The 26,327-nt window shown below is 41.4% G+C and overlaps 1 protein-coding gene and 1 long non-coding RNA gene across 2 annotated transcripts in view; one reads left to right on the plus strand and one right to left on the minus strand.

Annotated features, from left to right (window-relative positions):
• Nucleotides 1-10,416: 10,416 nt before the first annotated feature.
• Nucleotides 10,417-19,091, minus strand: LOC120390501. The gene is made up of 3 exons (XR_005591088.1): nucleotides 18,976-19,091; nucleotides 12,497-12,616; nucleotides 10,417-10,554 (listed from the first exon to the last, which is right to left on the minus strand). It is a non-coding gene; the product is annotated as an uncharacterized LOC120390501 (long non-coding RNA).
• The window catches only part of BEST3 (bestrophin 3), a 30,794-nt gene continuing 15,463 nt past the window's right edge, over nucleotides 10,997-26,327 (plus strand). The window contains exons 1-4 of the mRNA XM_039513141.1: nucleotides 10,997-11,190; nucleotides 13,796-13,965; nucleotides 16,493-16,587; nucleotides 17,156-17,389. Of these exons, the coding sequence (XP_039369075.1) occupies nucleotides 13,814-13,965; nucleotides 16,493-16,587; nucleotides 17,156-17,389 (481 nt within the window). The 5' untranslated portion in view covers nucleotides 10,997-11,190; nucleotides 13,796-13,813. The remainder of the gene's footprint in view (nucleotides 11,191-13,795; nucleotides 13,966-16,492; nucleotides 16,588-17,155; nucleotides 17,390-26,327) is intronic.

Consider the following 26,327-nt stretch of genomic DNA (forward strand, 5'->3'; position numbering starts at 1 on the left):
TCTGGCCCTGAAGTCTTCCTCTCCTAACGCCCCCCCCCGACACCCGCCGCCCCCATAGCTCATCACTAGATGTCAGGGGAGAGCTCATTCAGACCTTGCTTACTCCCAATGGATACCAATAATTGCTATCCCCTGTGATAAACTCAGGACAGACAGCTGCAAGGGAGGGGGTAGGAATCAGTCTCAGAGGGTTAAAAGGCCCTCCTCCTTATCAACTGGGAGGCAACTACAGGTCAATCAGGTTCAGCTGAGAAAGGGTTACCAAGGTAGCAAATTAGAATCAGCTGAGGGGGAGCTACCTGAGGTTAATTAGGATCAGCTGATTCCAACTTGGGGCTGCCTGAGACCTTTTTAAACCCCTCCCTGGGAGGAAGGAAGGGGGGGAGAGCAGAGAGAGAAGGAGCCCTGCTGCCAGGAGTGTTGGAGCAGCAAGACAGCGAGCCTCACCAAGAGGAGAGGCAGTGCTCTCTCCCACAAGGGAGTAAAAATACTCTAAACAGGACTGGTGGAGAGACAGGGAGCAGACTTCCCCTGTGTCCTAAGGGGGACTGCATTACCCAAGCCTGTCTCACCAGGGCTAAAAGCAGCAGAGGCTGGGGAGACTGAGAAGGTGCCTTGCCACACCCCCTATATAAGATATTCACACCTGGTTTGTTAAGTCAGCCCACACCTTTGCAGACCTTTTAGATTCTACAGGCCATGGCTACACTTGCAAATTTGCAGCGCTGCAGCAGGGTGTGAAACACACCCTCTCCAGCGCTGCAAATTGCAGCGCTGCAAAGCGCCAGTGTGGTGGGGAGGGGACACGCTGGGGAAAGTTTTCCCCCTGCGCTGGCTGACTACACTTTTGCTTCAGGCGCTGCCGCAGCCGCGCAGCAGTGCAAGTGTAGCCATAGCCTCAGTGTTACTGATTGCCCAAATAGCCATGGAAGCAAAAAATGCCAACTCCCAGTTCTAACTGGCCACAAAATCCTGCCTAATCTTATCATTTTATCATCCGTGGCCATGCACAGATGACTGCCAGGCTGGATTACTGCAACTCCTGTCTAGACGAGGAATCAAATGCCTTAGTACAAAATGCAGCAGCTTGTCTGCATAGCATCACACATCACTGGGAGCACATTCCCCAATACATTTTTCTCTGCACTAGCTTCTCACTGAATATAAAATCTAGTTCTAGGTCTCTGTTCTAATATTCAGCTGTTGGATTCAATCTAGCAACCTAAGAGAGAGCCTCTTTCAATGTGACTATAACCATCTGTGAAAGTTACATTTCACTGGAACCATGGAATGCATTCATCAGCTATGGAAGTCATTCTTGCAAAAGATAAGAATGGACAGAGGACTCACTCTTCTGTTCAACAGCGATTCCATTTAATAACACTTGGAATCATCATAAGAAATGAAAGCTTAAAATGGTCTCAGAAAAGTGACAGGTCTGTCCCAGTCTAGCCCAGTAATGGAATCTCATGTGTTTATAACAAAATGTTAAGACTTGAAGAGCAACAAATTTTAAGCTGATGAAGGGAAATACTTTTTACACAATGCATAATTAACTTATAGAACTCATTGACACAAGACATCATGGATGTCTGGGCCCAGATCTTCAAAGGGAGTTAGGTGCCTAAATAACTTTGAGGATCTGGGTCCACATGCTTAGTAAGATTAAAAAAGGATTAGACGTATATGGATAAAGAGAACCCAAATTGATGAGTAGGGATAAAAAAAAGTATAAAGGAGATAAATTCTCATTCTTCAGGTCATAAAACAATCACTACCTGACCAGGATTAGAAAGAAACTTCCTCTCTCTGAGCAGGTCAGTTCACAATTGTCCACTATGGAGTTTCTTACACGTTCCTCTGAAGTATCTGGTACTGAGCACTCTTGGAGACAGGATATGAACTAGATGGAGCACTGGTCTGATACTGTTTGGCAGTGCCTATAAATGTATCATGCTATTGCTTCTTTTGAAGGAGTTGATAAGTATTATTTAATACTAAACAGCAGAAACTAAAGTGTTAGCAATGGAAATTATTTGTCCAAATGCCTAATATAGACAAAGGCTGAGAGACTAAAATTTCAGTTCTTAGGTAGCACTGAGACTTCTGAGTTTAGGGTTACTACATTCTCCCTTCCTGTGACCCAGTGTTAAAAATACAGTGTCATGTTGTTTAGCTTTTATTTAAAGAGGGGAGTTGCAGGAAGATGGGATGGAGAGGGGGATAGGAGAGGGTTGATTGCTTGCAGTAGATGCTGAGAGCAAGTGGATTGGATTGTCTGTAGAAAAAAGAAAGAAGGAGTGCATTTGGAGTGTGTTGGTTCACTCTTCCTCCTGTTTTCTCTCCCAGTTGATAGTTTCTCCTCAGATCCCTTCCTTCTCTTCCCTACTTACTAGCTATGAAGTGGAACAAGATCTGAGAGTGCAGCTCAGTGCAGACCCACTCTCTCACACACAGAGCAAATTTAAGGGTATTTTCTTTGAATGCCTTTGATCAGATAAATCACAATTCAGCAAAAGCTGCTGTATCTCACAAAAATACATGCCAGATATGGTATAACAACTATGAATGACATGGGAAGTATACCATCTCATTGTTAACACTCATGTACTGTCCTGTCTATCAAAGGTACTCCAAAGAAAATGAAGAAGTGAAAGAGTTAATAATTTGTTAGTTTTGCCAAGGTGGCCCGTTAACATTGCAATTTATAGTTATTTCTGTTGTAAATTATTAGGGGTTTCTATAAAATGAACAAGCTGTCAATATTTGTTATTTTCAACGGTTTAATAGTGCCCCCTAAAAACCTAGCATCCTAGCCATAAAAGATTGTCAATTTATGGCTCTTTTAGACTTCTCCCACAAAATATTAACTGAGAAAATACTGGGAAAGTACTGTTAACTGCAATATAAATATACACTAGTGGTATTCATATAACAGAATATACCAATACAAATTTTCTGACATGAAAAAATATTCCATTATTTCAAATCTAACCCAGTTTACTGAATCATAAAGAGAATATTAGGGAAACGTAAATATATATTTGGAGCCTAAACTATAGTTGTCAAGGTTCAATATAGTTCAGTACTGTCATAAACAGATAGTTAAGGGTTAATGTCTCTTTTACCTGTAAAGGGTTAAGAAGCTCAGTAAACCTGGCTAACACCTGACCAGAGGACCAATAAGGGGACAAGATATTTTCAAATCTTGGTGGAGGGAAGTCTTTTGTTTGTGCTCTTTGTTTGGGGGTTGTTTGTTCTCGGGACTGAGAGCGACCAGACATCAATCCAGGCTCTCCAAATCTTTCTGAATCAGTCTCTCATGTTTCAAACTTGTAAGTAATAGCCAGGCAAGGCGTGTTAGTCTTATTTTTGTTTTCTCAACTTGTAAATGTTCCTTTTTGCTGAGAGGATTTTACCTCTGTTTGCTGTAACTTTGAACCTAAGGCTAGAGTGGGGGGTTCCTCTAGGTCATAAGAATCTGATTATCCTGTAAAATATTTTCCATCCTGATTTTACAGAGATGATTTTTACCTTTCTTTTTCTTTAATTAAAAGTTTTCTTTTTAAGAACCTGATTATTTTTTTTTCTTTCTTGTTTTAAGATCCCAAGGAATTGGGTCTGGACTCACCAGGAGTTGGTGGGGGAAAGGAGAGGGGAATGGTTAATTTCTCCTTGTGTTAAGATCCAAGGGGTTGGATCGGTATCACCAGGGACTTGGTGGAAAAGCCTCAAGGCAGCCCAGGGAGGGGAAGGTTTTGTGGGGACAGGGAGTGCGCCAGACACTGAATTTCTGGCTGGTGGCAGCGTTACCAGATCTAAGCTAGGAATTAAGCTTAGAAGGGTCCATGCAGGTCCCCACATCTGTACCCTAAAGTTCAGAGTGGGGGAGGAACCTTGACAAGTACAAAATACTGTTAACAGAATTTCATCAATGAGCAGTAGTGGCTTAAAGATTTTGCAGGGTTCAGTATCCAAATGAGTAATATTAGGCAAATGGGTAGATAGTTAGCTGCATTTTTATGAAAGAAAGTGAATGCATTTCATAAGCAATAATCCATGAATTCCTGGCTGTCTTGCAAAGTCAGACTCCACTGACTTCAGCAGAGCTACTCCCTATTGACATCAGTGTAAATGAGAGCACAATCAAGCTCTGGATTCAAAACAGTTCCTTCTGCAGTGGCCTGTTCGGTATTGTAGGCTTTGTCCAGAGCACAATAAGAGCTGTGTTGTTAGCACATCTGAGGTACCTAACATGGTCCAAGTGTAATGTAGACAAGATAAAATATAAACACCTGCTAAAGTGGAGACATTAAAGTCTAAGCTTCGGCTACCTGCACTTTAACTTGACCAGCGTCGCCCATGTGAAGGTAGTATGTCTTCTTTACAGTGGACTTAAAGCATGTTAGCACGAATTAGCTAATGTGCTCACATCACACCTTTAAATCCTAGTCTAGACAAGACCTTACAAGTAAGTGTCATCTGGAGCTTGTGTTTGCTGTTCTTGGTGTTTTTCATTGTCACGAGCATGTAGGCTTATGTTATTTCTGTCAGTGCACAAGTAAGCACTGTTAATAGCATTTTGGATGTTCTCAGAAAACATAGGCTGAAATCCTGGCCCTATTGAAGTCAAGGGGAATTTAGCCATATTCTTCACTAGGACCAGGATTCCTCCGCCCCCCCCCCCCCCACACACACACACACCCTTCCAGGGTCCTCATTTATTTTGTTTAGATGCAAGATCAACCTTGAAAGATCATTATGATGTATAACTTTGGTGCAGATGGTAAAGCTGTTACCTTGGCTGGCTAGATGCCCACCACTCTCTCTTCAAAATCAAACATTCTCTCCCATTTGCAGTCATGAGGCTCCTGGGGACAGCCCTGCAAACAATTACAGTGTAAACAATTGAGACAGACCAGCTGAGTCAGTGTCTACCTCTGCACCCTGACAAACCATCTTTGCCTTGCTGGACCCCTAGGGACCATAACAAAAGGAGAAGTTAAAGGAGAACAGACAGTGAGTGTACCAAAGGTGGAGTTATACTCACCAGAAATAAAATTCCTCGCTAATGAGATCCATTAATCAATGTAAGAATTTTAGTAGAAGTAACACATTTCCACACAATGTGAAAAATATATTGGGTGGGCATAGGGGGCATATTACTCCTTTATTCCTGCTTACATTGATTTTGTCCAGACTCAGTCAATACTGAAGACAGATGTGCCTGGTGAGAGGAAGCACCAGCAGTGAAATTCTGGCCCCATTGAAGTCAAAATCAAAATGCCTATTTAATGTTAATGGGGCCAGGTTTTCAAAACCATCTGACACCGTAGGTATGGAGCCAATGAATAAATTGAATAATGCCATGTAGCCTCACACACACTACCATCTCATAGCTCCAGAGCAGTAACTGTATGCCGAGAGAGGGCCTAGTGGGACCTTGGCTATCTGGGAGTTACAGAGGACAATAGCCCAGAGACAAACTTCAGTCCAAAGGGATGCTGTCCTCTCCCCAGAAAATATTTCATTTAGGAGCTTTCAGCTGACACAGAAGTGTCTTGGAGCCAGTCAGTCTCTCCCCAGCAGTCAGAGAAAGCACCCTGCCCTTCCTGCTGGCACAGAGGGGAGCCACTGCTTTCTCTGATGTCAACCCCTAGTGCTTTGTATCAGCTGGATGACTCTCTTCACTCCAGCTCCCCACCTGCCTTCTGCTGGGGCGAATCACACAGAGACAGAAGGAGCCTCTCTGGTACCACATTCCATATGTCAGCTTCTTGTGCCTGTGTAGCAGTTCCCTATGTGGGTGTCCTAGGGCAATAAAGGAGTTGTCATGATGGACAACAATGCTATCGGCTAAAAGCATAATGTTTATCAAGGCACCAAAGTCAGCACCGGTGACTAGAAAATGAAGCGTATTTTGTTAAAAGGGCATCACATATCAAAGTGTTTCTTCATGTGGAGTTACAGTACCCTAGCAATTACTCTGTTGAGGCAGCAGGCTTTATCCTGCATACAGAGTGCATTTGTGATCCTCTGACATATTTTACCATATGACTCCTGGAGATAAAGCAGCCTACTTTGAAGTATATCCTACCACCCACAGTGAATGGTGCTAAGCACAGCGGTATCTCTCTTACTGGAATTACTTTTAATTATTTCAATCCCTCTCACTGAAGAGACTACTAGACTTCATGGCAGCTCTTTACATATTCATTTTAAAGAGTCAGTGGACAGCTTAATTATACAGCTATCCTATGTTAATTTGTTTAAGACTTCTATAAAGCCGGTAATCCCAATGGCAAGTGACTGAATGTAAAAAAAAACCCAAATGTTTTATTCAGAGAAAAATCAATAGCAGCTGCTGTTCTCTGCCACTGCAATTTGCCCAAGATTTTAGTCATTTCTTTTCCTTTTCAATGAGAAAACTCAGGTTTCTCAAACCTCGCATACTTAGAAACCCACTGGCCTTGTTTACACTGGGATGAATCTGGACATTATTATTATGCATTATTTGTATTACATTCACAGCTCAAGACTCAGTCCAAGACTGGGGCCCCATTGCGCTCTGTACAAACACAGAGTAAGAATTAGTTCCTGCCCCGAAGAACTTGAGAGGAAGAAAGTAGAAGGAGAAATGACTTACCCAAGATCACAACAGCTGGCACATGGCAGAGCCAGGAAGAGCTCTTCAGGGTCCCAGTTTAGTGCCTTATGCACTGGGCCACAGTGCCTCTCTTACCTCCCCCATTGGTAACAATAGTGACCATGCTAGTATGGGCTCAGGCATTTTTACCACTGTGTTGTCTACATTTGTTCAGAGCTGGTTAGAGCACGTGATGGTAAAATCTCCATGTCCTGTACACTAGTGATGCTAATACAAGTCGAGCTGCCCTTAGGGCAGTGCAATAGTAGGAGGATTACCCAGATGAGACCTCTGTGGGACTTCTCTCATTTGTAAGCTCACAGGAAAGGAAGTGCTTACACTGTGCACTCCAGGGTATCACTGCAATTATAACAGCTGAGGAGGTCTATCAAGGGATATAGTTAAAATATTCATTGCAAATGTGAAATAATTTATATACTGAGCAAAATCCAACCTTTCTATTTACTCTTTCAGGAGTACAATGCGTATAAATAGAATTCCTGATTCCTATCTGGCCACTGACAAAATAACTGAGTGTGATACTGAGGTGTAAATACCTTGAGCAAAGTATTAGCAATCTGTCATGTCCTGATGTTGCATTCATTTGAACTAATGTTCCCTAATAATAAGACTACAGGTTTTTAATTGGCTACAAGGTATTCTGCTGATGATAACTGAGACATTTATTTCAGTCCTTAGATACTAAGGCAAAAGTATTTCTGTGTTTATATTATACTTGTTTTGCAGTGTAGAAGGCAGTAGTTTGTAGGTCCTTGTCCCCTATTGTGGGATTTTGAGACTTTACTATAAAACTTGTGTTAGGGGGCTTATTCCTTCACCCTCTTACTTCCCTGGTCCTTCTCGCATGAACAGAGAGCAACAACACCCAAAGTCCAAAGGCGCAAACAATTCGATGTTTATTGGGATGAACTTCCAGCAAGCATGATTCCAGTTTCCTTCCTTAGTGTCTCCCTTCCCGGCTCTGACACCACAGATCCTTGCCTGTGTCCCTGTCCCTGTTCCTGTTCCCATCCCCCTTTAGCACAACATGATCCCAATTCCCCCATCCGCAGTCCCTGTTCCCATTTCCCCCGCCCCCCACTTCCTGATTGACTGCAGACTATATAGCAAAACCTGAGTTTTGCTTAGCTATTCCTTAACCAATCATTTTACTGAAATTTAACTAACCAATCCTAACATATTGTAACATGGTTATTTAACCAATTATACCCCACCACCTTAATTGGTTTACACCCAACAAAATTAATTATACAGTAGTCAGAAACAATTAGAGAACCAGACAGAGACCATGCAAATAAACATACAAAACAATACAAAAGTGAGGATTTTACAACTACATCTATACAGACATAAGGGTTTTCCAGCTGTGTCTATTGATAAGTGAGTTTTTGCGAGACAGGATGCTATTAAACTAAGTTTCCTTTTACCGCTTCTCTTTCTCTGGAGGTGATAGAAATATCAGGGCAGGATTGTATTCCTAATAGCCCAAAAGCACCTTATTTCAATGTGACTAGTTTGGAATGTGCGGATGTGACCATACACGTCCCAGCTTATGGCTGCCTAACTCCATCTTAGCCGAAGGCCTTAGCCTGTCACAGTAAGAGAAGGCCATTACACAGACAGTGATCTTTGATTCTTTCTTTTATACCTCTATAACTGGCTAAGTGATAAGAATACACCTACATTCTTAAAGTATAGGCCTTTGCAGACAGGCCTGAATATCTATATCCTAACAACTTGGTTTAACCTAATAAAATTGTGACCACCCTTGTGGCTTACCATGGAATCTGGTATTCACATATCAGAGATGAAAAAACAAAAGGAAAAACTCTTGCAGAAATTTCACCTTCTCTCGCTTGCAAATTTGAGGGCATAGATAAATCACTACACATACTATTCACATTCCACCCATAAACAAACTACTATGTTCTGCATCCTTATGTGGATGCACTTTTTCACTGAATGAGTGGCACCTTCACCCTTATTCAGGCAAAACGCACATTGAAGCCCCAGGCTTTGTCCCTCACCCATTGAAAGCTGAAGGCATTTCCTAACATTGTATTAAAAATGCTTTTGGTCAACTTCTATAACAAGTCCTTGGTGGGAACAGGGTCAGATGGATCGTCATGGTGCTGTGATTGCTTTCACAGCCCCGCTATAGTGTGTGAGCTTTTAGTGAGCACCTGAAATCTGCTGTTAATGACATGAGTATGAATCACTGAGATAAATCTAAAGCAGAAAAGCTGTATCCAAATATGAAGCTATTTTAAAATTTAGCATAATGGGGCTAAAATCATGAAGGGACCATGCTTGCTTCTGGTGGTAAGGTCACTAGGCAGGAATTTTGGAGTGGCACAACCTCCCATGAACCAGGAAGGCCTTAGGGGCCCAACCTTGCCTAAAATGTGAGTAGTCGTGTCTGGGAAAGGGTATTGTCAACTTGATCAGAAGATGCACTGAATCATTGTATCCCCTCAGTAGCCTCGGCTAGCAGGGTTCCTGCAGAGCTCCTTTTGCGCCCGTCAGGTGTGGAGGAGCGGGGTTAGGGGAGGGTACCCCTGAGGGAGAGCAATAGTGAAAACACCTGTCTTTGGAATGAATCCTCCCTGGATATAGCAAACCTAAGGGGTACAGGGAGATGAACTTTACATCTCTCCGTGGCAGTTTCAGTGGCTCTGCACTCTGGAAACTTTATTTTATTTCTGCCTCCAAAATTGTAAAGTTCCAAGTCTGTGTCTTCTGAAAAACTGCTCAAAGCTAATGGAGTAGTCTCAGCTGCTCATCTCATTATATGAAAATATTGGAGCGTGCCCTGGAAAACCATCTGACACCACTTGTCCCTTATTAGTTATGTAAGTAGTGTCACTTGTGCTCAGTGCTTAATTTGTAATGAAAGAGGTGCTGGGGCTCAAGCACTTTTTTACATTCATAACTGATGCAGCAAGCCCAGAGGTCCTGGGGCTATGAACTGCCAAGCCTAGAGGTGCCGGGTTTCAGCTAGGATGACCAGACGTCCCGATAAAATTGGGACTGTCCCAATATTTGGGTGGTTGTCCTGTGTCCCGATCGATCTTTGGTCGGGACGCAATTTGTCCCAATATTTCGCTCTGCCAGCAGCACTGGTTTTATTTTTTTATTTTTTGCTCCGCCAGCAGCACTCTGCTTCTTTTTTTTTTGTTGCCCCACCGGCTTTTTTTTTTCTCCGCCGGCAGACCCCTCCCCCCCATGTGTTCCAATATTTTCTTCATCTCATCTGGTCACCCTAGTCTCAGCCGTGGCAAGCTTGTGCTCAAAGAATCTACTACAGGGCCTGTTTCTCAAGCAAACTTAGGCCTAAGTAATTATTATAAACAGCGATCGTATAATATCCTCATTGTTAGGAGCTCTCCTATGAAAAGTGGTCACTATAACAGGATTGGGCAGTATGTTTTTTCATGCCAGACCATTTATTGTTAAAATGCTTTATTATATTTCACCATAGCCCACTGCCTGCCCAAAAAACACACATGCCATGCAGTAATGTCTTTTGTGTTTTGACATCAAAGTGTCTTCTGTCTGCTATTGTCGAAGAGGAAAAAGCAGATGATGATCACAAATCATTTCCTTCAGAGACAAGTTGAATTAACAAAACATGCTCCTGAATCACTTTGTAGACATTGATGGGACTCAAACAAGAAAAATCTCTCATCAGAAAATATAGCTTTCCCCGCAGGTCTACACAGCATCTTATTTCTCTCTCCCTCTGCTCTGTTTTATTTCACTGTGCAATCATCTTGCTTCATTCTTTTTGTGAAAGATTCTGTGAAGAATCATGGAGCACTGAATGGTATCCTCCTAGACTCTCATTGTGTGTCACGTTTCACAGCTTCCTGTTAACACCATGATTCCTGAAAGACAGAGTTCATCTGACCTTAGGAGTGGGGAGAGAAGCTCCAACCATGCAAAGATTTAACTTCATTGCCATGAGTTGATGCACTGAAAACAATGGAACGAACAACTCATGGGAGTAATACAAAACATGTTCATAAGACTTTGCAGGATTGAGGCAAGACTGATCCTCTTTTCTGAATCTCAGAGAAAAATGCTTCCCTCTTACTTGTTCCATTTGGGGGGACAGAAGGAAAGAGGTGAAAGGTTTTGGTGCCATCCAAACCATTACAGAGACTCTTCATACAACTCAAAGGGGTCCTTTGGATGGCAAGTGGAGTTATAATTATAGACTAGAAAACAGCAAGATCAGCAGCTGTTGTTGCTTGCGTCTGTTCCCTGCTGTAACTGACAGCAGTGAGGGACTTGGCAAAAACAGACTTCCAGAAGTGGAAAGACATTTTAACCCCTGTGCTTGTCAGTCCACTCCTCCAGGGTCTCAGTAGTAAGCAAACCCCCAATAGTCTATGTTCCTAAGGTGAAGAAGGAGCAAAGACACTATTTCATACTTGAAGGCGTCTTCACTGGGGAAATTTGAGGAAAAGAAAGAGTCTGGGATTTTCCTTCATGGTTGAGCTGCCACATCAGAATAGCAGGTTAGTGTACACAGAACATACTTAATATTGGTTTTTTTTTAATTGGACTTAATCTGTACATTTGAATCCCTCTCTCCACCATAATATAAAACAGGAAAATAAATTATAGAAATTTGATAGTTAATTGTGCACATAGGTGTTATTTATTTGTATATGTTGTAATGTATCTACAATGTTATTAATTGCCATCCTTTTCTATGGTGGTTTCTATTTAATTGTAATGCTTCTAATCCTGAAGTCTGTACCTGGACAGAACTCCCATTAACTTTGTGAGTAATGTTAATAGAACAACAATATTATTTTATTTTTAGGCACCAATGCCAAAGGACTTCTGGTTGCCTTAGCAAAAGTACAATAAAATATAAGTCATAGTAACAGAGTAAATTCCAGAGAGGTAATCAATACTGAAGGGAAGGAAAAACAGGATTACAGGTATGGGTCAAATTCTCTGTTGATGTAAATTGGTGCAGCTGTAGTGATATGAATGGAACTGTGCCAATTTATACCAGAAGAAAATTTTTCCCTATATCTGCTAAATAATAATAAAATATCTATATAAGGTATTTTATAGCACCAATAACCATAGTATCTAGTGCCTAGTATTTGCAAGAGTAAAGCCATGAACCATGAACATAGATCTTATTTATACCATGTCTTCCCATTGCTATGTATTGTATTTTATATATTAAAAAAGTATAATGGAGACTATGAACATGTTCCCAGAAAAAAATACAAGTAGAGCATCAAATCTGTGCTTCTTGTGTTGTGAAACATTTCCATATGAAGCGAAAGAAAATAGATATACTGTGATCATTCACTCTCCAATGGTCTAACAGCAATTATACTTAGTTTTACTAATACAAAAATAATGCGATAGTGCTTTTTAGATAATATCCCTGAATTTATTGTGGCACCTGCAGTACAAATCCTCCTGGGGGTACTCATAGTTTCAGTCCTAGCTAGGGCTACAGGTGTACTAACTTGGCTTTCACAATTCCAATAGCATTTCACTGGAGGTTCCCATTAGAAATATTTATTGCCCCATTCATACTAGATCTCTTTTCATCATAACCATTTGGTGAAGCCACTTGTTCGATTGGGAACTAGAATTGAGGCTTTTGACTTTTAATCTACATGCCTCATGCTGACCCCTCACGCATTCTGGCATGCAAGACGTCACCATTACCCACTGATCAGCCAGGATGTGAGCCCTTAGTTGCACTTATCAGACTTCAATCGAAAAACGGATGTGGGGAAAAAAATCAGCAATAGCACATGTATCATTTAGAAGCCAAGGAGTAATTACCATATATTCCAGGATTTTACAAGCTGCCAGGCCATTCTCCACACAAATCAGACCTCTCAGGAGAGACCATCGGTCAGAAATGGAATTCTTATGGGTGTTCCTTCCCCCTGTTTACTTCCCCTATGAATAAAAGAAGAAATTGGCAATTTTACAATAAATTTTCATGGTTTATTTTATGCTCAGCATCAGAGGCCTAGCCAAGTTGTCCACTATCAGGCAGCCCTTGTGGTTTGATAATTTCTCTTTTAAATTAAAGTAAATAGCCTACAGTGGCATAAAGAAAAACATGCAAGAGTGGCATTTATGCTAGAGCAATGCAAGTGACTTTCTACAATCATTAACTGGAGATTACTGCTACTGTGTCCTATCCACTTCCTTCCTAAAATGCTGAGCAAAGTTCTCCTCTCCATATTTGTAGTTAAAGTACACTTCTCACCAATATCCCTAGGTGCATAAACAACAAGAAGAGCTATACAGCACTTTGACAAAGTCAACAGGAAAACATTCTTACCACTACCAAATATAAGCTAAATTCCTAGCCCTCCACTCAGGCTGCTAGGGTTGCCAATTTTGGCTGGACATGTTCTTGGAAGTTTTGTCACATGACATAATCTTTAATTAAAGATTAATCTTTAATTCCTGGAGATTCTAGCACAATCCTGGAGAGTTGGGAAACCTGCAATGTGCTTTGTGAAGACCTGAGAAAATAGTTAGTTCTTGGACTGTGACTTAACTTGGGCACTGCACTGCTGGAGCAGAAGAAGGCATGAGGACCCACCAACAAGACTGTCCCACCACCAGCTACTCAAATATCAGGGCTGTTAGAAGAGCCCCCAAGGTGATCTCACTTGCCGCAATGACATAAAATGGGAGAGGCAGTCCCTAGATCACATTGGGGTATATAGATAATACCAGAGATGGATGAAAATGGGACAGGGAAATTCATGATTTTGTTCTTCTGTTTTTTCCGTTGAAATTTTGAACAAAAAATTCAACAAAATTGGAAATTTTGAAAAATGTCATAAAGTCCTCGTCAGTCACTTGAACCGCAGCTTGGAGCAAGTTGGAAGCTAGTAGAATCTTTGAAGAATAGGTGTTGTATGCTCCAGGTAGCTGACACTGCCAAGCAGGCAGATGGGAAGGTACATCTGCCCTAGCTGGAGCGTCTAGATGGTCTTCTATCATTGCACTAATCCAAATCTGCAGGTCACAAAGACACTGCTAACTATAGCTCTATATATATGGGTTAAGATACACTCTAAAACACTATCAATTTCTTGCTTGTTTTTACTTTTCTAGAAAGAACCTGCCAAGACAATGACAGTCACTTACTCCAGTAAAGTAGCAAATGCCACCTTCTTTGGATTTCACAGATTACTCCTCAAGTGGAAAGGCAGCATCTACAAATTGCTGTACAGGGAATTTATTGCCTTTGCTAGTCTTTACACAGCAATAAGTGTGTTGTACAGGTACATCTGTTTCGATGTGACATATTCATGTCTCCTTCTTAATCAGAATCAAATGCTATGTAAAAGGGACAGTCTCACACTTCAAATCCTTTGGCTGATGACTGATTTTGTACTAAATAACATGACCTTTTGCTTAGACCCTTTTTAATGTCATTTATGTCTCACATGATTTTTGGAATGTTAAATTACTGTTTAACCATCATCTTCAAGTGATTCTAACTTCAGCCGCATGCTAGCTGATGATTGTTGTGTATATGTCATCTTCCAAAAATGTTATGCCATATAAACATCTGCAGGACTCCTATGTCAATACATGGTCTTTGCCACTCTAACTCTGCACTGACTAAATGACCTGTTTTGAACTGCGAAGTCTAGACATATTATCATACTTATGTGTCTATGTCATCCCCAGTTAATAGATGGCAATTTCATAGGAAATGCTGAAAGGTGATTATTATGGTCCAGTTATGTAGCCCTTGCTCAGGAAATGGCAAGTTGAGGTTTGTCTGAGTAAGGACTGCAATAAGAGCCCATAGTTTTTAAAAGCCCAATCTCACATGGTGCCAAGCATCTACTCAGTAGAAATTGGAGGCACTCAAGTTGGGATCCATTAAGAGATGTAGGTATTGCAATGCTGAGAGCCACGGCACCTTACTTTTAGGCACCTAGAAAATCCAGGAGCACCACTCTGATCCACAAAGCCAAGTTAGGCGACCAGGATCCCTATACAATAAATGGAGAGAGATAGGTGCTTAAGAATGTGATCCGCAAAAGCTCACACACTAGGCCAGGAGCTGCCTGAACTAGCCAATGGGAAATGCTGATAAAAGGGATATGTGCTAAGTCTGCCCATCTGCTGAAGGCAGGAACCTAAGTCTGGGCTGCAGGGAAGTGCCCATCTCTGCTTAGCGATTCACAAATGGGCATCTTCCCCTGCAGTCAGACAGCTTAGGTGCCTAACTTAAGGCATTTCTTAAGGCACCTGCCTCACTCTACACAAAACAGCTGAAGAAGAAGTTGGTGATGCTGCTGCACCCCTGAGTGACATAGTAATGCCATCCTAACCCCAGGCATAGACAGCTTCTCCTGTTGACATACCTCTCTGGGAGGTGGAGTACCTACACCGACGGGAGACGCTCTCCCATCGGCATAGGTAGCGTCTTCATTAACCACTACAGCAGCTCACTGCACCACTGCAGCGCTGTAAGTGTAGACAAGCCCTAAGTCTGGGATTTAGGCACCTAAGTTCTTCTGTGGATCCCTCCCTCACTACCTCACAGGAGAGTCTCAACAGCAGCACCTTGCAGGATCAGTGTGTAAGTCAGGGTGAAATGTATCCCTGTGCAAAAGGCCAGCACAAGACCTATGTGACACTTAAGTCCCAATTAATTCCTCAAGTGTGACTTAAGTGGGGTGTATGGCTCATGCTAGTCCTCTGCCCATGGTGAATTTCACCTTGGTGAAGACAAAATTTCTTAATGGAATGAAGACTATCACTGATAAAATAAGTGGGATGACTTCAAATTACTTTTCAGTCCCTCTTTAGAACTAGAATTGGAGCTCAACATTTTTTTTTTCGTGTAAAACAAGTTTTTTTGGACTTACTTTGTCTATATGGGCAATCACGAATCTTCCAAGGTATACAGGCATACAGCTAGGTATAGTTGGTAGCAAGACTAAATCATTGGCATGTAAAGAAACAACAACAAAAACTTTTCATTTAAAAAAAAAATCTATTCTTACTAAAAACTCTCCCTGTCATTCAGTGTACACTGTGGAAAGCATTCTATATGAACAGCAGATTTTATTTTACAAATGTAAAACAACCCCAAATATTTGCCATGTATATCTTTTATATGGGATAAGATAACTGTAAGATTTTATATATAAATAAAATAATTGCTTATGTTTAAGAATGTTGTATTTCATTAGCTATCATTCTACACTGTGCTCCATTCTTTCTTCTGCCATATGCCTTTTAGTTGCCTTAGTTTAAATATATTTGATTTTTTTGTGCATTTTAACTTATGGCCAAGACAAATTTCTTAGTAGTAAATGAGATATACCCCCTGATGTAGAAAAAGTAGAGTTTTCGCATAGCAGCAAGTACAGATTAGTGCCCCTTTCCAGTTTCAGAAGATCTGATCAGATCACTTTTATTAAGTGGTCCAGTTGAAAAATGGGAGAAAAATACATTTGCTGAATAGTTTGCACCAAGACCATTGATTTGTATTAGGTGGCATACTATGGGTGAATAGAACAAGTGTTTTTTGTCACTTCAGTAATGAGAAATATTTTATGACTAGCGAATAATATTCCTCCACCTGTCAGCTCCCTTATTACATGCTACAAATATTAACACCCTAAATGTTCATCAATTTAACTCCTTAAAGATTCATCTGTGCACATTAGCCAAGATCACTCCTAGTTTCAGTTATCTGGTTATTTATACTTAATTGTCTTCACTTTATTTCCAAGGTTTGCAGCGGTATTACAAAGGGATATATACATTTTATTTTTGCTACAGATTTTTTCTTACAGGAAGCCAAAAACGGTTCTTTGAAAAATTATCACTTTACTGTGACAAATATGCTGAACAAATCCCAGTCACCTTTGTTCTTGGTAAGTACAGTGTACCTGTGGAAAGAATCCACAAAGCTGCCTCCATTAGGATGTCACAAATGGCAATGCATGGAAGTATTTCAGAGCTGAAAGGCATGTTGGAAATCTGTCTCACAATAAAACCACTGCCATCCATTAAGGTTTCCTTAAAGTCAAATCGCTTTTGTCAAGTCAACACTGCAGATGCTTGAATTATTACTTCACTATTGGAAGATTTAAGTTTTTATTCACTAACTGTGTTTGTTTAAATAACTATCTGAGCCTGATCCTGTGAAGTGAGTACCCTTCACTCCCATTTCAGTGAATGGGAGTTGTGGGTGCTCAACATCTTGCATGAGGCACCTAGAACCTTGCAGGATTCGGCCTTTGGAATGTAATAGCTACTTAGTAATAGGCTTTAACTGTATCATACTGTGCATATTTTATAACAATTATTCTGGCAAATGAAGTTACCTTGCAGCCTAGATAACATCCTACAGAATGAACTAAAATTCAACATTAGAGGACCTGAGTGTGTGTCAGTTTTGCAGTAAGAACGGTGATGTTGATATACTTTTTTAACACACAGGATTCTACGTTACTTTGGTGGTGAACCGCTGGTGGAACCAGTTTGTGAATCTGCCATGGCCAGACAGACTTATGTTCTTGATCTCTAGCAGCATTCAGGGAAGAGATGAATACGGGCGCTTACTTAGGAGGACTCTAATGCGTTATGTGAATTTAACTTCCCTGATCATCTTCCGCTCAGTGAGCACAGCTGTATACAAAAGATTTCCAACCATGGACCATGTGGTAGAAGCAGGTATTGTCAATTTCCTTTCCCCAGTAAGCTCTGCCCTTTTGACTACAGATGGGGATGTTGGAGATCTGCCTTGTATTTTCTTCTCTTTACCCCCTTATCCCTGTCAGACCACCGCATGTCAAAGTCACCCACTGGCAGAGAAGGATTAGATAAAATGCTCTTAAGAGTCCACCATTGCTAAATTCTTTATCTAGGTCCATTTTAGAACAAGATGAGGCTCTTATGACTGAGCATGCTACATCTCCTCTGCACTCAGCCTTTCTCAGCCAGGGGAGTGAGAGGATGACAGAGTGAATTTAAAAAAAGTAATATTTTTTTTTACAAAAAGATTTTAAAAGATTTTTTATTTAAATTAAATATGAGTTTATTTTAAAACAACCCAATTTAAAATTAAATTTGAAATTCTTACAACCTATGTTAAGGCCTAAACTTACTATAATCTAATAAAATCATTTAAATTCAGTTAAATGAATAATGTTAAATATTACATCCTTGCTGCCAAAGTTTCAAAGAAAGTCAAACCACTGAATTGGTGGAAGTCACTGGCTAAGCACCTGGAACCTGCTAAAGCTTTTGACAGCTTCATTTCAGTTTATTCAACTAATACAGTTGATTAACTAGTTCATTCAACATTAAGGAACCAGTTGGGAGTCAAAATAACGGGAAAACTTGATTTTCTCTTTCAATCTATGACTAAAACTGAGGTGTGAGAGGAAGAGATCTACTAGTTCTAAAATCTTGACGGACATGGTGACCATAAAAAATCAGTTCATGTCACTAAATTAGTTAGTTTTAAATGCAAAATATGTTTTGATAAACTTTTTTTTCCTTATGTATCCAGCACACTTAAGGCAGTTTTATTTAACTAACCAAAAAAAAAATTAATTCTAATATCCATCCAAATAGAGATTGACACAAATCATGAGTAAACAATCATCATCCAGTAAATAAAAAATGCACCATTCACCATTTTCTAACATAATAAAAAAATAATAAATAAATGTGTACAGATATAGTGTATTCTCCTCTTTAGCAAAAAGAAGTACCACATTTGTTGTAAATGCTATATATAATTGCAAATCAACACAATTTAATGGTTACCAACCAGTGATAATTAACCCTTCTTTAGGAAAATAACTAAAAATTCCAAACACTAAACAAGATTAAAATCATGGTTTAAACCATGATTTTAGTCTGTTTGATTTAAATCAATTCACCATGGAAGCTGAGTTTGGGAATGGTACCTGGATCTGTTGTCTGGTAGCATACATCATTTATAAGGAAACAGGCCAGCCCAATAGGTATTGTCATTTTTGTATGGTGTGCGGAATAATCAGATGGCATCTTTTATTCCTTCTCTTAGGAAATGCCCTTTTCTAATGTTCTGGTGACTTAGTTCCCATGACCACCACTACACCTCATAAGAAATGGGTTCCCCCCACCACCCCTAAGAACATGTATTATCCCAATGTCTACCTAGGAGCATACACATGCTTCAAGGCAGAAGCTAGTCGCTAGCTAAGCCAAAATAAATTCCCTTTCCAACCTCCCTGCTGCACAGTTAGGTGCATGCTGTGGTCTTATACCTTCTTCTGAAGTATTTGGAATTGGCTGTTGTCAGAGACAGGATACCAGACTAGATGATGATTGGTCTGTTCCGACAGGGCAACTCCTGTGTTCTTTCTATGGTGTCTTGTAAACTGTATTATTTTGGGAAACAACAGTAAGTTATTGATGTTATGCTATGTTAAAATATGTTGTACATACACACATGAGAGTTTTAGAATATTTAAGAAAAAACTCCCAGCCTATTGCATCTTTCTTATTGACAGAGCCAGCTCAGGTTGATGTCTTCCTTTTTCCAAAATTATGTTGAATTTCGAAATCCTTTTCCTAGCATTTTTCAACAGCAAGTTGTTTACCTGAGCCTGAGAGGTCAGTGAAGCTTTTGTCATTCCTCCTAGCCAACTACTCTTAATACACACAGCACAGGAAAATTACAGCAATTCCTGCAAGCTAACCCACCTCTGCCTCTCTTTGCTAAAGACAGCCTGTTCTTAAAGATACAGTGTATGAGTACTGTACATACATTGCTGTAGATTGGTGTTTCTTAACAGGTGGAGAAAATATTCTACCACAGTGTCCCTGAACAAGTCATGACAATATAATCAACACTATACATCTGAATATATCTTGTCCCACAAATATTTCACAGCTACAGTACTGAACACTTGAGGTGAGATTCTGCTAATCTTTCTCATGTTGAGTAAAATACAATACTCCATAATTAGTCCCATTCATAGTTAGCTATGGCTTTATGGAACAGATTACTTGTTGATCCTGCATTCAATATAAGCAATGGTGGCAGAATCTGACCCTTAAAGAGCATCAGTAATTACTGAAGCCACTTGTGCCAATTTTTCTCCTCACTGTCAAACTGAAAATTGTTAAAGCAAAAATATTGCTACACATTTGCTTTTCCTACAAGCATATTTCATAAATTCATAGATTAGATTTTAAGGCCAGAAGGGACCATTATGATCATCTACTCTGACCTCCTACATAACACAGGCCATAGAATCTCATCCAGTGATTCCTGTCTCAAGCCCATAACTTCTGTTTGAGCTGTAGTGTACCTTTTAGAAAGATCTAAAGACTGCAAGTGATGGAGAATCCTCCATGTTCCTAAGTAAATTGTTCCAATGCTTAGTCACCCTCAACTGATAAAAATTTGCATCTTATTTCTAGTCTGAATTTCTAGTCTGAATTGTCTAAGTTCAGCTTCCAGACATTGGCTCACATTATGTCTTTTTCTGCTCGAGTAAAGAGCCAAAGAAATCCCTTCCCCACTCAGGTGCTTGTAGAGTACAAGTAAGTTATCTCTTAACCTTCTCTTGGATAAACTACATAGACTAAGCTTCTTAAATCTCTCACAGTAAGGTGAATTTTCCAAATCTGAAATCTCTCTTGTAGCTCTTTGTTGAACTCTTTCCAATTTTTCAAGATCCTTTTTGAATTGTGGACACAGTATTCCAGTAATGGTTTCACTAATGCAACAGACATAGGTAATACGCCCACCCTCCTCCTAGTTGATATTCCCCTGCTTATGTATCCAAGGATTGTGTTTTCTCTCTTAGCTACAGCATCACCCTGGGAGCTCATGTTCAGTCAGTTACCATGACCCCTAAGTCCTTTTCCATGTCACTGCATTTCAGAATATTGTATCCCAACTTGTAAGATCTACAGTCTTTGTTCCTAGATGTATGACCTTGCATTTCAGTGTGTTAAAATGCATGTTGTTCAAATGAGGGCACTTCAACAAGTGATCTAGATCACTCTGTATAACTTACCTGTACCCACCATTATTTACCAGCTTTGATTTTTTATTTTCTTCCAGAGCATTGATAAAGCTATTGAATAGCTTTGGACCAAAACCAGACCCAACTATAAACATCCCCATTGAATGATAATTCCCCATTTACAGTACTTTTTGACATATATCAGTTAACTAGTTTTTAATCCATTTAATATGGGCTACAATGATTTTGTATAGATTTTGCTCATGGGTGGTGCATCAAGGAGGCTGGGGGAGGCTAAGCCTCCCCAAACCTCCACTAATGCTCCCTGCCATGGCCCCGGACTGGGCCGCAGTGGGGTCAGGGCTCCTCTGACCGACCAGGGCTCGGGGTGGCTCAGGTGAACGGACCAGGGGCGGCTCAGGTGGGCGGGCCAGGGCAGCTCAGATGGGCCTCCTCCAGCCGTGGTGGGGGACTCAGAGCTCCTTTGGCCCCAGTGGACGAGAGCAGGGGGAGGGGAGGGGGTGGAGTGGGAGTGGGAGTGGGGCCTTGGGCAGAAGGAGCGGGGCAAGGGGATAGCCTCCCTGAATGGGGGGTTCACGCAACACCCATGATTTTCCTAATTTTTCAACAGAATGTCACACAAGACTAAGTCAAATGCCTTACGGAAGTCTATGATATCAATACAGTTACCTTTATCCACCAAACTTTTCTTCTCCTCAAAAAATTACATTGTTTATTTGAAAAAACCTATTTCCCATAATACCATGCTGATTGACATTAATTATGCTATCATCCTTTAATTCTTTACTGATTGCATCACATACACCTTTCCATGCTTTTACCCAGAATTGCTATTGATGCCAACACTGTACTTCAAAAATGCGGGACAGACCTCAGCCATCCCAGTCTTGAATTGAGCCTCTGGGGCAAGTCTCTTCTCCTCCCCATCCTTCCGAGGGCCTCTGAGGGTATGTCTACACAGCAACTAAACACCCAGGGCAGGCCCATGCCAGCCGACTCAGGCTCATGGGGCTCGGGCTGTGGGGCTGTTTCACTGCTGTGTAGACTTCTCGGCTTGGTCTGGAGCCCAGGCTCTCCAGCTCTGGGTACTGCAGAGAACGCTGGGCACACTAGGCCAGGCAGCCGCTGCAGCTCCTGTTCCTGTTCCATGTGGGTGCCAGGAGCTGAGTCAGAAGCTGCAGTTGTTGGCCTCTGCCTGCAGCAGCACTGTACACTGCCGGAGGGTGGGGGAGCACGAATGGTATGGACTGGAGGAAGGCAGCAGCAGAAGGAGGCTTCACTGCAGCCAGCAGCAGCAGCACTATTTCAGATTTCAATGGGAGGGGCAGTTGTCAGTGGGGGTCGAGAGACAAAGGGGCAACTGGGCTAAATTTGAGTGGCGTTGTGACTCCGTGCACCAGGTCAAGTTGCCAACCGGTTGGAGCGCCAACTCCATCCTGGATTTCAGGTGCCAGAGTGACGCTCCAGACCACTCCAGCGGCACTACTTCCCTGGTTGAAATATGGGATAAAAGGTGTCCCATACTGATTTAGTAATAGGGGAAGGCAATTTTTGATTTAAATAAGGGATATCCCTTGTAATACAGAACTACTGGCAACCCTAATATCAGCTTAACTGGCCTATAGTTACCTGGGTCATCCTGTTTCCCTTTAAAATATTGGCACACCATTAGTTTTTTTCCAGTCTTCTGGAACTGTCCCAGTGGTCCAAGATTTGCTACAAATCAGTATTAATGGTTCATGAGCTCCTCAGCCAATTCTTTTAATAATCTTGGGTGCAAGTTACCTAGTCCTGCCAACTTACAAATGTCTACCTTTAATAGTTGCTGTTTTACACCCTCCCTAGTTGATTGAACAGAAAGTATTTCCTTTATCACTGTAATGACAATAACTAGTTCAGGGCTACTTGGAGGCTTGTTTCACCATAACCTTCATCAATGATTAAACATGCTCATACTGTAGCAATCCAGTGCATTCAGTGATAAGGACAATGCTCCCTGCCATTAATGTCGCTCAGACAAACTGTTTAATCATTAATGGATATAAGCATAAATATCTTAACTTTAAAAATAATGGCTGTGGCACATAATAGTCTAGTCTCCAGTGGTCTGTAACACTTTGGGCTAATTGCGGTTGTTGGGTTTCGTGTGTGGGTGCTGGGTGGTGTAGGTAGCCTGTGATATCCAGGAGGTCAGACTAGATCGGGGTGGGCAAATTTTTTGGCCCGAGGGCCACATCGGCCTTGCAAATCTGTATGGGGTGTTGGGTAGGGAAGGCTGTGCCTCCTCAAACAGCCTCGCCCCTGCTCCCTATCTGCCCCCTCCCACTTCCCGCCCCCTGACTGCCCCCATCAGAACCTCCGACCCATCCAATCCCCCCTGCTCCTTGTCCCCTAACTGCCCCCTCCTGGGACTCCTGCCCCAACCACCCCCCAGGACCCCACCCCCTATTCAAGCCCCCCTTCTCCCTGTGCCCTGACTGCCCCCGGGGACCCCCTGCCCCTTTTCCAACCCCCCGCCCCCTTATCATGCTGCTCAGAGCAGCAGAAGCTCACAGCCCCACCGCAGCCAGCCATACCACCCACGCTGCCCGGCAAGAGCGGCAGGCCTGACGAGGCTGTGGGGGAGGAGGGATAGCGTGGGAGGGGCCGAGAGCTAGCTTTCCCAGCCGGGAGCTCAGGGGCCGGGCAGGATGGTCCCGCGGGCTGTAGATTGTCCACCTCTGGACTAGATGATCCCACTGTTCCCTTCTGGCCCTTATGGGTCTGTATGTTAGTCTCTATCCCTACTGATTGAAACATCTTTTTCATTATCTTGTAGCGGCAAGTAGGGCCTGCAGAAAATCAAAAGCTCTATAAAATGTTACAGCAGGTTCCATGATTGTGCCATCAGATTTTTTTGGCTACTGCTGCTTTTTTATTATTATGACCACTAAAGCTGGCAGCAGAACTGCACAGACACTGTATTCTGTTGTTAACTGGCAGAACATTTCAAAAGTGCTGCATCTTTCTGTTGAACTCTCACTTTGTTGAGTCACTTGAGGATATCGGATACTTTTCCTTTTTACTCATCAAAATCAGTAGCACATGTTCTAGACACCTTTTCAATACAGAGCTGTAATATTACTGTGCTTTGTGTTTTGTTACAGTAACTGTAAAAGAAATTTAATGTGCAGTTATGCCCAGCAAAACACTACTTTAAAATGTCATGTTCTTATTCAATACAGCTACTCCTATCTTATCATCTTACTTTACATACATAACTAAGTTTTTAGTATCTCATTTATTTTTATTCTGTGTTGACTCATGTACCATTAGGAAAATTGGAACTGAAGGTCTGATTGCAAAATCTGTATTACTTGTGAGTCAAGAAAAAAAATACAGCTTGATTTTCAAATTCCAGATTGAATTTGCAGCATTTAAAGTCTGAAAAACCCATCATTTTCATTTCAACTGAGAAGATTTTATATGGAAATTACTAAGAAACAATAAACCTCATGATGCATATTTAACCAGTCACTCCTTCAGATATCTCTGCATTTTAAGATTGCCAAACTACCGATTATATTTATAAGTTTACCCAAAATACTGTAACCACATGACTTTTATAGACTAGGGCACAGCTCTTTGCTAGCTCCTGTATTGCCAGGTTACTAAATGCTGCCTGTCCTGTTAGTGATTGTAGAGTCTTGGTCAGCACAACGAAAGAGAGTTTACAAAACAAATTACCCTCTCAGCATAGAGCTTTATATCAGGTGTCCTGATTTAACCCAAATTGACACAAACATGGCAAAAGTATCTGGCAGCATCCCTTCCATACATCTTCATGAGCAGTAAACTCAAACAATACAACCCAAACTGAGCAAGTCCAATGTTACCCCAGCCAACTTGTTTAAAGTGCTCATCCTACATAATCCCATCTTTACCTAATTAGCGTCCACATGGAGTGCCTCCTTAAATTGACTCTGAAGCCTGGCTGGGAATTAACCCCCCTTCCACCTCAGCCCCAGCCTGCTGTCTGGCCTGATGTGGCCTCCTCCTAGGGACACATTAAAATCTGTTCACCCTGTTACAAAAATATAGTGACACATTAACCCTGGGATACCTTAAATGGAGCAGTTATCTTGTACACATGGAGAATGCGCTAATAATTAGTTCAAGCCACTTCACCTCTCTGCCTCTGTTTCCCCCTCTATCCTTGTCTGTCTGGTCTATTTAGGCCCCAATCCTGCAAACGCTTAAGCACGTGCTTAACTTGACTCCCAGTAGTAAAATTAAGCATGTGTGTGTAATTGTTTGTAAGACTGGAGTGTATGTGTTTGTATAGTCACTAGCACAATAGAGTCCCAGGTAGCAGTTGGGACCTCTAGGCGTTACCATCACACAAGTATTTAAAATAACCACCACCTTTTTGGGTTACTTAGTAAGACTATTTTAGCTGCAGCATTTTGAACAGAATGGAAAGGTGAGAGCTAGAAAGCGGAGATATTGCAATAGTCAGGGTGAGAAATAACTCAGGCACAAAGGAACCAATCATTTCCTTCACGGCTAGTTGTTTTCTGAAACTCTTCAAATGTTTATAGTTTACTTTTGTTTACTGTCAGTTTTTAGTAAATTTCACTTTCTGGTTCTCAGACAGTAGCACAATGCAGGGATGAGGAGGTTACAAATGCTGCAGGGGGGTGTTTACTGGTATAAAAATGGTTTATAATTGTAAATTAATAGAAACAATTCTATTGTTCTTAGAATTAGTAAAAAATTGTTTTTCCCAAACCTACCTTTGGGACCAACTTTTACCTGATAGTGGCTAGGGCCAGATCACCCCACTGCATGGGGAAAATGCGAGATTCCCAGACCATTAATTGAGTAGGTAGAAGTGAGGAGAGGACAGTGGAACAGGCATGGAGAGGTCACCTGCCTAATCCAGAGTATCCACTTTCTGAGCAATGTCCCCTTGTCTCTGGGCCAGCTCTGGAGCTACCCTGCTCCCACTTCCACTATATACACAATGCTACTCCAGTGAAGCTATGCTGCTAGAGACAACCCTGGCTCCACCTCCTTCTGCCCCTGGAATCCCAATATCCTTCTAATTGGTGGGGGCGGGGATTGTAGGTAAAGTGAACCCAGAGATTTGGAATTTCTGAGCAGAGTTCTCTTTCCCTCTCTTAATCCTACTGAATAAACCAAAAGAAACAAAATCCTGCTGAGAAGCATTTTAAGGGCAGTAAATCCATTCTCCATTGAACTTGGTTTACTAAACACACTTTTATTCATTATTGCCCATTCACTCCTTTGAAATTTTAGTGAAAATTTATCAGAGTCAGAAGCTCCTGTGACCCCCACTATAACTTTCAACAAGTTTTAAGACACCACAAGAAGCAATTACTGTTGAATGATAATCTTTCGATATTATTTAGTTTCTTCTTGCCTAAAAATAGACCATTAAATCAGAGTGATGTGTGTAATACTAGCATAGTACAACTGCAGTACTTCAGCAGCATATAAGAAAATATGCTCATGCTCCAATACGTCTGTTAGTCTATAAGGTGCCACAGGACTCTTTGCTGTTTTTACAGATCCAGACTAACATGGCTACCCCTCTGATAAGAAAATAAGTTATT

The sequence above is a fragment of the Mauremys reevesii genome, linkage group 1, assembly GCF_016161935.1.
Source record: "Mauremys reevesii isolate NIE-2019 linkage group 1, ASM1616193v1, whole genome shotgun sequence".
NCBI classification, from domain to species: Eukaryota; Metazoa; Chordata; order Testudines; family Geoemydidae; genus Mauremys; species Mauremys reevesii.